The sequence below is a fragment of the Pyxicephalus adspersus genome, chromosome 3 (assembly GCF_032062135.1).
Source record: "Pyxicephalus adspersus chromosome 3, UCB_Pads_2.0, whole genome shotgun sequence".
NCBI lineage: Eukaryota > Metazoa > Chordata > Amphibia > Anura > Pyxicephalidae > Pyxicephalus > Pyxicephalus adspersus.
Genome location: NC_092860.1, coordinates 91,531,185 through 91,544,207, shown reverse-complemented (window position 1 = coordinate 91,544,207; position 13,023 = coordinate 91,531,185). Strand labels below are relative to the sequence as shown.

The 13,023-nt window shown below is 36.7% G+C and overlaps 1 protein-coding gene across 5 annotated transcripts in view; it reads right to left on the bottom strand.

The window, feature by feature from the left end:
* NPNT (nephronectin) overlaps positions 1-13,023 on the bottom strand; it is a 58,601-nt gene that overhangs the window by 12,465 nt on the left and 33,113 nt on the right. For 2 of the 5 annotated variants that reach the window (XM_072405667.1, XM_072405668.1), the window contains 6 exons: positions 10,975-11,067; positions 6,379-6,498; positions 3,895-4,014; positions 2,753-2,887; positions 2,095-2,217; positions 346-1,008 (listed from right to left, as the gene is read on the bottom strand). In XM_072405667.1, the coding sequence (XP_072261768.1) occupies positions 346-1,008; positions 2,095-2,217; positions 2,753-2,887; positions 3,895-4,014; positions 6,379-6,498; positions 10,975-11,067 (1,254 nt within the window). The remainder of the gene's footprint in view (positions 1-345; positions 1,009-2,094; positions 2,218-2,752; positions 2,888-3,894; positions 4,015-6,378; positions 6,499-10,974; positions 11,068-13,023) is intronic. The other 3 variants (XM_072405669.1, XM_072405670.1, XM_072405671.1) reach the window with 2 other exon arrangements.

The following is a 13,023-nucleotide window of genomic DNA, read 5'->3' as shown; positions in this document are numbered from 1 at the left end:
TAGAATAGCTTGTGAATCAAACTAGCTCAAGGCTGAATGAGAATGGCATGCCTAATATGTACCAAAGGAAACTGGCAATCCACCAGAGAAATGTCTATTCATGGGTTATGTATAAAAAGACTCAACTCACTAAGCATATGCTCTATTCATTCTTACTGAAAGATACATTTTAAATTTAAAGTGTCACGTCAACTAGAACTAGAAAAAAATGTTTTTAACTTACTATTTACCAGCATTTCCAGCTCTTGACATATGAAGAATGCTGTTATCATTTGTGTTGTCATTAGTTCTAATAAATGTTTCAGTAAATTAAGCCACTTATAATGTATTACTGAGATTACTTACTGAACACATCGCCCCGTTGTTTGCCTTGGTCCTGGATCCTGTTATCATCTGGAACTCTAGTGGAGGGCTGTGTAGGTACTGTTGTAGTAGTCATGACTGTAGTAGTTGTTGGTTTGGGTGGAGGTTTCGTTACTAGCTGTGGTGGCCTTGTTGGTGGTTGTGGAGGTCTTGTTGGTGGTTGTGGAGGTCTTGTTGGTGGCTGCGGAGGTCTTGTTGCTGGCTGCGGAGGTCTTGTTGCTGGCTGCGGAGGTCTTGTTGCTGGCTGTGGAGGCCTTGTAGCTGGCTGCGGAGGCCTTGTAGCTGGCTGCGGAGGCCTTGTAGCTGGCTGCGGAGGTCTTGTAGCTGGCTGAGGAGGCCTTGTCGCTGGCTGAGGAGGCCTTGTAACAGGCTTTTGAGGTTGTCTTGTTACTGGATTAGGCACTGGCCGAGTCACTGGTGGTGCTCTAGTTGTAGTTTTAGCTGTTGTCTTTGAATATGGCTTGGCTGTAATAGAGGGTGAAGGAGGCCACTTAGGATGTCTGCCACCATAGTCTGGAATCCTATTACTGCTTCCTTCACTACCACTTAGTGAGCTTCCATTCCCTCTAATAATGTTTCTGACATTATCTTTACCTGGTAGAAAATTATGAGGCCCTAGTGGATCAATCACAACTCTGGGGATAGCTGTAAATGAAAAGATAATGAAAAACTAAACAATGAATTTTAATTTTGTCACCAATTTAGGATAAGACAGCTAAAAGCTGCTGGCAAAAATTGCTTTTTTGACTTGCATACCTAAAGATCATAATGAAGTACCAAATCACTGTTCACATACCCAATAGGTATAGATATTGTGTTTTACAGTATGCTGATTTTCATTCAGCATCTCCTGGATTGAAAGCCAATGAAACTCCTAACTTTGCTTTGCTATGCTTTCAGGTTGGCTAAATGTGAAAAAATTGTCCTATTCTTTTTTTATCCTGTGTTATTGTTGCACCCTTACATCATCTTGCCATGCTCAAGAAACACTAGGCGACATCAGCTCTTACGCAAAGTGCAGTGGTCCAGATCTCCAGCGGTCTGGCATGCCTCCTGCACTGTGGTTCAGCCAACCATGCTGCTCAAAGAAAATGACTATTGTTGATTGAAGCATTGTGCATGGGTATAAATTGATATGGTGCTACATCAGTCATACATCATGAAAAAAGAAAAAGACCTACATATATTACACCCTAAGCTATTATAGGTAAAGCTGAGTTCCAAGCAGATGTAAAATACAAACATTTATTCAATACAAGCAGCATAAATACCCAAATATCTCTTGCAGCCCCTATACAACAGTCCTCACACTAGGAGAGCGAAAAGCAACACGGGAAGCCAATTAGGTGTGCTGCAGTGCTCATGTGCTAAAAGGAGACATGCTGATAGGAATGCAAAATAAAAGAGATATTTGCATAACAGTCTTCTTTTCTTTTCACTACCCAGTCACAGATTGAAGGACACAACCCTTAAATGTCACCTAACTGCATGAAATAAAGCCAGATTCCCTCTAAAATTGGAGGGGGCTGTTCTGTGTAAAAAATACCAGGAATACATTGACAGAAGTGGAAATACTTTGGCAAGTAGCCAAACAACTGTAATATATGTATTACACCTGTATACTAAGCTGTTTTCCAGTAGTTTATCTGTAAAAGTTCAGTTGAGCTTTAATACTCCAATACTAGAAGTGATTTCTGTATAAAAGACGTTGGGGCCACACATGAAACCTACGTGAACAGTCTGCTCCATTGCCACGGTAGCCTTCGTTACATTTACACTTGTATGATCCCGGAGTGTTGTAGCATCTTGCATAGTTACTGCATTGATACTGCCCGGTGTAGCATTCATCAATATCTGTCAAATAAAGTAAAACATCATTTAAATACAAACCACATAGAATCTTACTAACTACATTACTGCTGACATTTTATACAAAGGCAATGAACCAATAAAAATAATGATTTTGAGAAGTAAACTTTACAGGTTGGTAAATTTAAAAAGACATTTCATATCGATTTTTGTCAAAAACAGTCAAGTAAGAAAATAGATATTGGGTGGGGTAATAAAAATTGAGATACATCAAACTTCGAGAACATAGATATACCTTTATGAAAACCATGGAATCAAAGTAAAGTTATAAAAGCAATATCGCAGGGGTGAGAGATTTAATTAAAAGAGAAGGATTGGGTCCATGAGGCCCAGTATATTCAATCAATAGCTGAAAACATCCACCATACTACCTGGAGATGGGTAATCCCTAAAACCAAGTGGAGAATAGCGCGGATTGAATTTAGGTATCTTAGTCAGATAGCATACTATAATCAGAATAGCAAAGTCCAATTTCCTTATGGATAAGGACAACTTTAAAGTTACATATGATATTACTTACCAAAACACTGGTACTTTCCATGGGCATGGATTAAGTCATATCCAGGATAACACTTGCAGATATAGCTGCCAAAGGTATTGACACATTTTCTAAACCGAGGACATGCAGCTTTTCCTGTTGCACATTCATCAACATCTAGGAAAGATGTGTGAATGTTTAGTCTGGAGTATAATTGTAAACTATATTCATGTACACAGGTATTATTATTGTTAACTTGTATTTATATACCATCAACATACTACACAACAATTTACAAAGTCCATAGTCATGTCACTAAGTGTACCTCAGAGGGGTGCACAATCTAACGCCCCTAGCATCTTCATATTTCATCAACACAGGAAACCAGAGTGCCTGGAGGAAGACCACGCAAATACAGGGAGAAGATACAAACTCTATACAGTTAGTGTCCTGGGCTAGATTTGAATCTGGCACCCTAATGCTGCAAAGGAATGAGTGCTAGCCACTAAGCCAACATGCTGTTTCCATTTCAACCTTAGTTTTGCACCAATTCATTACAAAGTAGGAAAGTGGGCCTTTCTTTGTCCCTGTGGGTTATCATGCAATCTGTTTTGTTCCAGAGAGGCTTGTAATTCTGACGGTATATGTCAATTAATCTGGCTTCCTGAAAAGCTTTTACATTTACTATATATATATATATATATATATATATATATATATTATTTTTTTTTTAAGCTACATTTCTGGCTGTGTTAGAAATAAAGACTTCTCAAAAGTAATAAAAATAGCATTTGCAGAAAAAAAAACACCTATATATACCATACTATCATTAATAGTGTACATAGTAAATGCGCTTTTTGAGCACACTTTATAGCTTTAAATTTTATGGGTATTAAGAATACCATAAACTATATGTGCTTATACAAGGAGAGCCTATTAACGCTGCATCTGTTGGGCTGCCGTGTCCAACGGAAGCTGAACGCAATGACAAGCAAAAATCTAAAAATTGGAAATGGAAAAGGAAATGGAAATATATTAGCCAAAAATAATTATTAAGCCTGTCAAATTAACTAATGCAGGTCTCAATGTTTGTTTTAATCATTCCCTGTTATTGATAAGTTCCAACCATTGAGTTATGCATGTGGTTTATTTTGTTGCATTCTAAGTTTCTGTACATAACTTACCCACACATGTTCTCCCATCTGGACCTAGCTGTAATCCTGGAGATGGACAGCGACATCGAACTTCGCCTTTTACTACATCACAACCATACTGACAATTTGCCATAGCACAAGTGTGGGCATCTGAAATAAAGAAAGCAACAATCTTAATTATTTCTATTCATCGTTGTCATATAGATAATATTTAGTAATCAAACATAACCTATTTATTTAATGAATATATCAATAGGAAGAACAGGACAGTTTTTTTTTTAAATCCATCTAACCAAAAAATAAATGTCCTTGATAGTAAGGGCTGGATATGGCATTCATTAAAACATACATGTATGTTTACCAGGTATCTGATGGGTAGAGGAACCTGCATGTTGTATAACATAATCAGCCCTTTTTCTAGATGTCAGTCTAGATGCACAGATCTTCTGGCAAAAAAACACATTTTTGGCCTTCTAATCAAATTAATCGAATGTATTCCTTAATTAATTTAGCAAATTCTGGCCTTTTATTTGTTTTCCATTCCTAGATGAAAGCAAAAGCTTGGACCTGGCACATATACTGTATAACAAAATCCTAAACACTTTGAATGCTCCACACATAATGGTGTTTATAATTCCTTTCATACCTCATGTCCACACTATTGGAACTACCAAGCTAGGTTTATTTTAAGCCTTCTGAAAATCCCTGGGCTTCTTATTGTTTTAGCAACAACATACTTGGCAGCATGTTTTAAAAGGGTATGAAAGGGGGCTTCTTACTGATTGTAACTATTCACAGCCCAGATGTCACTTTGATGAGGACCTATCATCACACACTTTTTCCTATCAGCCTGTTTTAGGCCTTCCAAATGTAAAAGGTATAGACTTCTTGGTCATAAGTTTTTTTTTATCCATCATCTGACAGTTAAATTTTGCAAGGGTACTCTGCAAAGGTAGTAAAGGGGGGTTTGTGGCTTATTGAGTTGGTTATGCAGAAAAGGCCGGCTCTCTGTGCATTTTAATTGCATTTTTAAGATACATTTAGTGATGAGAGACATATACATGCTACAGATATCTTTCTGTAGAACAGGGGTGTAAAACTCTGGCCCGGGGGCCAAATCTGTCCCTCCACGTCCTTTTTTTTGGCCCCCAAAGGAAGCCTAGATATGAATTGCAGCTGGCCCAACATTGAATTGAAAAAGCACCGATACTACAATTCTTGGCATCACTCGCGTCTATATGCCTTTGCGGGGCACCGCATTGGTCTGTTTTATAGATGCAAGTAATGCCGGGAATTGTAATAGCGGCACTATTTCAATGAAGAATCAGTTCCAGCGGCGGGACACTCATAAGATTCCCCCTCGGCTACACATGGGAGGTGCCAGGAGGCTTTTGGAGTTACAGGGGCTTCTTGGCGACCCATGGCCTTGTGTCATATAGCGGTGTTCCTGGCTGTGCGTAGCCTGCTGTTATCCAAGCGTATGACACTGTGGGTGCTGCACACTTTCCACGTTACATCCCTGACACAATGCCCCAGCTCTATACCCAAGCTGTTCATGAAAACATGTCTGTGTGAGTAACTATTCTCCAAGCTGAAGATGAAGAAAACATTGCACAGGAGTTGTTATACTGATGAATACCTTCACTCAATCCTGAGGATTTCTTCAGCTCATAGCCTGACCCCAAACATTGGTGAACTAGCATCCAAAAATAAATCTTATGCCTCTTTCTCAATTATAGGTTGTTCCAGATTGAATGTTAGGCAAACCCTCATTGTATCCATATGAAAAGGTTTTAAATCTAATGAGAAGGAAAAACTTCCTCAATTTTTTCAATAAATTTCAAGGTTGGCCCATGACATTGTCTAGGTTTTTAATTTTGGCCCGCTGTGTATTTGAGTGTGACAACCCTGCAGTACAGGATACATCTGTGCTTGATACAGCTGTAAGTAATAGCATTTTGCTCTTAGTTGGCCAAACACCTGTGCTATTAGGCATCCTAAAGCTAAAATTGTGATTTAAATATATTCCTTAATAGTCAGAAAGGATATAAATTTACAATGAGTGCATCAACCGGTTATTACATTGTAAAAGTAGTAGAGAAATTAAGCTGCAGGTCCGCTTGCTACAAGCTACCAAAACTAAAGATGAGTGGACAAAAGACACCAGTTACTCTGCATAAACAGAACGAGCAGCTATGACCTTAGCATAGGAAGCTCCTGCACATTTAATATTCAGTTTAACTGTACAGAATTGTACTAAATATATTGTATTGTAAATTAAGAATACACAATACATTTTGCATTTACAAAAATGTGCTTATCTCCGAGTTTAGCTTTAATATCTAATAATCCTAAATCTCATTTAATAACCCTCATTTATTAGAATTAAAAGAGTTATGTTTAAAATAGAAGAGCAAGAAAATATATAACTTGTGTTTTGATGAACTCCCCCTACCCCACCAAGAGAAAGGAAAATAATAATAAAGACAGTAATACAGAACTGAGTGGACATACTTGAACATGATCCATCAGGCATGAGCATGTATCCATTGAGACAATAGCATTTGTAGCTTCCATATGTGTTCATGCAACGGTATTTGCAGGGTCGAGGCTTCAGTCCACATTCATTTAGATCTATGGAATATTGGGATGAAAAACAATTGAGTACGCAAACTTTTTTGTTGTAAGTAAAATGTTAAATGATTCATGTTTTTTGTTTAGTTTAGTGAAGTTTAATATGAACACTCACTGATCTTCATTTTAGAGGAAAACCCAAAACTTAAGCAAACTTTTTTGTTGTAAGTAAAATGTTAAATGATTCATGTTTTTTGTTTAGTTTAGTAAAGTTTAATATGAACACTCACTGATCTTCATTTTAGAGGAAAACCCAAAACATAAGTAATGTGGAGAAGTGTCAAAAACAGAAAGAATTTGTAAGACCATTGCTACATATAGCACAGTAACAAACACAAATTATATACATGTTTTGTTCACTATTTCCTACCAAGTTCAAATGTGCAGAAAAAAAGAAGGAATAAACTCTTAATGGCCATGCCTCTCCACTACATTTAAATATTAATAGAGCTTGTAAAATTGACAAGGAGTCATCTTTTACCAAAAGTCTTTTGGTTCTGATCATACATGCAACATGTATTTGTGGAGCAATAATGGGAAACAAATTGTTCCTCATATGTTTGAAGTTCCAAAGGAAACATATAATGTGATCTCCGTCAACGATTGACTGTAAGAGTCTCATCTTGGACCTGATCTACTATTGCTCTAAAGCAAGTGCAGATTATCTTGTCTCTGTGACTGCTGCAGAATTTGCTATGCATCAACAAAAAATTATGTTAATCACTGTTAGACAACAGAAGAGTAGGCAAAATAGGTTTATTACAATCTGTACAGAGAAACAAGTTTTTTTTTTTTGTTATAATAACACACTGATATACACATATATGGTACAATACCAATCTAAAGAGGAATAAATACATAAATAAAAATATATATTTTTTTAAATTGTTATAAGTACAGCTGCCAAATAGCTAATGTATTTACTGCATACCATTTCAGAGATAAATGGCACAGTGTCATAATATTACATTATATGTTATCTGTTGAATGTTTCTTTTAGTGATAACTTTGAACTGTGAATTTGATCCAGAAATTATATTCTCTTTAATGGCTAATTGAATTACTAAGTACCGAAGATGCTTTCCAGGCTTCCACACACTGCACAGTGTGATTCAGCATAGATACCTTTGTGGCAATGCTAAGACAATGCTCACAGTAGTGTTAATGAACCTTCCAAGATATCTGCAACTACCTCCCAACCACATTCCCCCACCATACCTCCAGCCACAGGAATAAGCAAGCCCTGAAAAGATTGGCACCACAATTTTTTGCATTGTAAGCCTACTGTCATTGTTTACTATACAGAGGCTTCACATTATTTGATATATTGTAATGTTCAGGTCAGGGGAAGTGGTCGTGCTGGTGGCCCAAGCATTCATTTTGTACCACAAACATATCTATGCTGATTCACATTTCTTTAGCAGGCATTCCCGTCTGCCTTTACAATTCCATGCTAACATAGTTCCTACACATTTATTGCATCTTAGCTAAATTCCAAAAGAACATTGCTAGTTTCAAAGATTGTAGATCAAAACTTGTAGCATTCTAGATTAAAATAAATAAATATCGGTAAGTAAATATGGGAAAAATCCTTTAAACCAGACAAATAGACTAGATACATAATCATTGGAACCAGACTGTGCCCATACTACTGGTTTTTATGCATTTGACATGTGTAAACCTGCTCAGATACTCTTAAAATCATAATGGTTACAAACAACAAGAGCATTATTACTTCAAAATCAGCATTTAAACAATTAAATGTTTTAGTCGAAATTTACCATCATTTTCAACAAAAATCCAACATTAAAAAAACTATAATATGATATTATATTTTAAAAAAACTATATATTGATGAAAATTATTCTCATTTAGCCTATACAATAGAATTTGTGACAATATTCATGTGCTTTTGATAATTGTAGTCTGAAATATGAAAATGATCCAAAATGATGTTTCAGTGAACTTTTGTGACCCTGCAGAGGCTTGTCTTTTTGATTTCCCAAGAGCATTTGTTTGTATGCCAGGTAGGAGAATTTATGACATTTTGACATCTGTCTAATTCAGTAACACAAGGATCCACCCAGAATAAATGATTACAAAATGTAAGTTATCTTGAAATATTTTGCATTTACATTTAGACAGATTTAACATGCTGATCATTAAGCACATACATAAAAATCAGTGCTAAGAAAAGTTCTGCTTACAAAATTCACATTGCAGCCTGAAGGTCTGAGCAGGGTGATTAAAGTGAAGGCAGATAAAAAGCAAAGGTACATACAATAGGAACATTGTCCAAAATGAGCAACAGCAGCAGGAGAGAATATAAAGGGACAACTGCTAAATATATTACATTTTCTAGATGGAGCAGTGAATTATAGGTTTGACCTTGCATGCAATGTACAGTCCTCATTCATATATTAGAGTGCAGTGTTTTTTTCTTACTTAAATTATAGCTGGGAACATTTTCAACATTGGAAAACTAGTTGAGTCACAAACCTGGACAGTATAAACTGGGCATATGATAAAAAAACTTTAATTTAAAAGCAGTTATATTCAGTACATATGACACATCAAAAAGATCCAGGTTCGGATATACAGGCAGAAGAAACTATCTTCAAATGTTACCTTTTTTCTTATTCAAGAGGTCACATTTGGTCCTGAACTTCCTACCTCTCAAGCTGCCCTATTTGGGTAAAGAAATCACCCATCACAATTAATGAGTAATAGGGAGGCTTTGGAGGAATGAAAGCTCTATATTTATTACAGATCTACAGATTAATAAGGCATTTGATGTTTGTAGTAAATTCTTCTCCTTGCATAGCTCTATAATACGGTATGCTCATTTTGTAGTGTCCAGGTTTGTGATGAGGTGACTTTAAACAGGCTAATAATAATCCAGTCGAAAAAAAAAAAGGTCTTAAAAGTTGAAATGGCAGTTTTCTGCAGCAGAGAATGTATCTATTCCCGCAATGTCATCATGGTTTTTAATAACTTCTTCCAGAAACTTTACATTATTATTCACAAATCTTTTTTATTAAAACTATATACATTTAATGGCCATCTCAACCTGTTTAGCTAAAAGAGTGTGGACCCCCCTCCAAATGATTCATTTTTGATGTTTCTAATAATGATAGAGTACACAATAACATTTTAAGCAATTGTGTACTTCAAACCTTGTGGGAACAGTTTGGGGAATCCCATTTTCATTCATTTATTTTCCAGCATAATTGTGTCTTTATGCAAAAAGCCAGGACCAAAAAAGATGGTTTGATGGTTTTTGTGGTGATAAAATGTAAATGACATGTACAGAAGTCTGACCTTGAGCCTTAAAAACACCATTAGGGTAATTTCAGACCTGTGGTTGACTGTAGCGGTCTGCTACAAAGTTAACCACACTCCCAACCCCTTTCTTAAACTGAATGAAAATGGTTGGGAAAAACCTTGTGGAGCGATTAAAGGTAAACTGAAGCTGCGCTTCCTGAACTAAGTATGTTGTTTCTGGTTACTCCCATTGAATTGAATGCTATCAACTTTAATTGTAACTTACAGTGGATGGAAAGCAGTTGCAGTTACTTCCTTTTATACATCAACCGGAAAAAATTGAACTGCAGCAAACCTCAACTACCAACCTCATCCCCATGACAAAGAGGTTGAGTGCAGTCAAACTGCTGTTGATACAACAACCACAAGGTTAAACCGCACAGTATTGAATAGGGGTGGCTTACAGCCGCTAACAGCATCAGTCAGAAAGAGACCTTAGGGTGATTAGTCAACTGTGCCAGTTGTGAGCAAAACCTTCTTATTCAATATTAGTACCTGACCTCACATATGTTCCTTTAGGCTATAAGACACCAATGTTTTAGAGACATAATATAGTTTTATGGAAAGCCTGCTCAGAACCATACAGGCTGTTGTAACCTGTAGGGTAAGCCGTACCAAATTAATTCCCATTTTTTAATGAAAGCTGTGTTATATTGTCAGGTGTCTACAAATCTTGGCCATATATTTTAAATATACGTATAGAAAACACTGAGACTCAATAGTGGCTTCAAAAATAACCTAATAAACTAATTTATAAATTTTTCGCTACTAGATAATAAATCCTACTGAATACAAGATGGTAAAACTGCAAAGATAATCTGCTTTGTGTCGGTAATGTACTGTACCAGCACTCATAATTATTAGTGTTCTGTTATAAACACTTTTATTGGTTTCCTCATCTATACAAAAAAAGTTGTCCCAGAAAATGTGGAAAAGAAGTGTGCTCATAGAAAGAAAGTAGAGTAAAATATGTCATTCTCAGAAAAAGAATAATTCTTGCCATGGCATTTAACTTGCATGCCTTAGGCTTAAGGAGCATGCTTTCATGTCAAAGCTTTTGGTTAACCACCATCAGGGAGCAGTATTTTAGGTCTTCTACAGCCGGGCGCTGACAAGAAGAGCACTGGCGTAGGAGAAAGGAGGCAATCTCACCATCAGAAGGATACCCTGTCACGGGAACATCCATGGGGTAGAAAACAGGCACATCATGGTACCAGTCAGGCTGGATGGTCAGAGGACGCTCATCTTCATACACAAGAAGAAGACATGTTTATTATTAAGTACAGACTTTAGAGTGTGCAGAGAATATCGTTATGCGACTGCCACTGGATGTAATTTTCAAAATTAGAAAAGACACTATCATCTATCCTATCACTTTCTGTTATCACTAGTGTTGGTCAAATATCTCACTATTTGATTCGACAGCTTTTCGATCGAAAAGGGGGATATTGTTCGGGTTATCAAATGCTGAATTTGAACACCATTAAAGTAAATGGTGGGAAATTTTTTTTATTTTTCGGGACTGTGAAGAGCTGCAAGACAAATCAGGGGAGCAGAGCTGACAGCTCCGCTCCCCTGATTGCTCTTGCAGTCCTTTACTAGTTGTATGTGTTCTTGGATAGATTTTCTCTCTCCAAGAACACAGGAGTCCTGTGTTCCTGGATAGAGAAACTTTATCCAGGAATATGGATAGTGCTCCCTGATTGGCTGAGGAAAGCTTTCTTCAGCCAATCAGAGAGCACTAGAGGTTTTGAATGGGGCGACTTGTCCTTAATTAACCTCTAGTGCCGCAGCTCGCACACTGTTCTCAATGAACAATGATGAACAGTCATCAGGGTTTACCTTTCCTCAGCCAATCACAGAGCACTAGAGGTGATGAATGGGGAGACTTGTCCCCATTTAGCCTGTAGTGCCCGCGGCCGCATTCATTGATAACAGTGTGCGATCTGCGGCACTGGGAATCTTCCTGTCAGTGTGGGATATAACCTGTAAAAAAATAAAAGTTAGTTACACAAATCACACATTCGAAAAATCACTTTAACATTCATTTTTTTACACATGAATTAGCGCCGTCGAATCCCGTGTTTTTCAGGTCGAGTCTATCCGAATTCGAACAGCCATATTTGGGTCGAATATAAGGACAACCCGAATTCGAACACCAACACTAGTTATCATCATGGCATGGATGAATCTTCCCTACTGTGCAGACTCTTGAGGTCAAAACACATTATTTGCTCACGTAAAATTGGCCAAACCTTATGATCTCATAGAAAAATTCTATATTATTATTGTATATTTATCATTTTTAAATATTATATAATATTTTTTAACATTATTCAGAATGTGCAGGCACGGGAAAAGAAAAGCCAGGTCCTTCCATTGCACAAAAGCTCTTATGCCAAGGCAAATACACATACCAGTAATCCATACGATTACGCCTATCACAAGTAAAGAACATTGGACAGAATATTGTTGAGGCAGGGTGTGTGATTTGCATACCTCTAGCTGAAAAAATATTTGACCTGGTTTCAGTAAAGTTCAGCTGCTTCTTCTGGTAATTGGATGCTTTAGTGGATGTGACAGATTCATTTTACCTATCTCTTTAGGCACAAAATGTAAAATCTGGCCACCTATACAATGAAAATGTTCTTGGTATACCAGTGACAAAATGTTTTTACCTTCAGTTCATGTAAATTTCTATTTCGTCTAGCTTAATAAAATGCTAAGAACATATTAGTACTTTGTACTGTCTACTAATAAAGATACCTTAACTACTCACAATTTAATAGAAACCAATTGGTCATTATACCTATGAGTCTAATCAAAGAACTTGAAAGAATTACTAGTTGGAAGAGTCTAAATAATGATTAAACATTGTAAAAATTTGTTAAATGACGAAAGTAATTAAAAGCAATTTTCTTTCTTTTATGGCTGTCTGTCTCTATGCCGAGAATCTTTACCTTCTCAATTTGCCCTGGTAACCATCGTCACCAAGTAAATTTAATATTTTACAATTGAGACTAGAGCAAAAAAGGAGTAAAAATTCTTCATTTGGGACAGCTGTCTCTATTGCAACGTTCTCACTTTACAGAGATATCATCTTATTTCTTGTTGCCTCTCTGGATGAAGAATGAAGAGAAATCTCTCATCTCTCTTTTCAGGGGCATACAGACAAAAAAAATCTAAATCCTTGAATACATT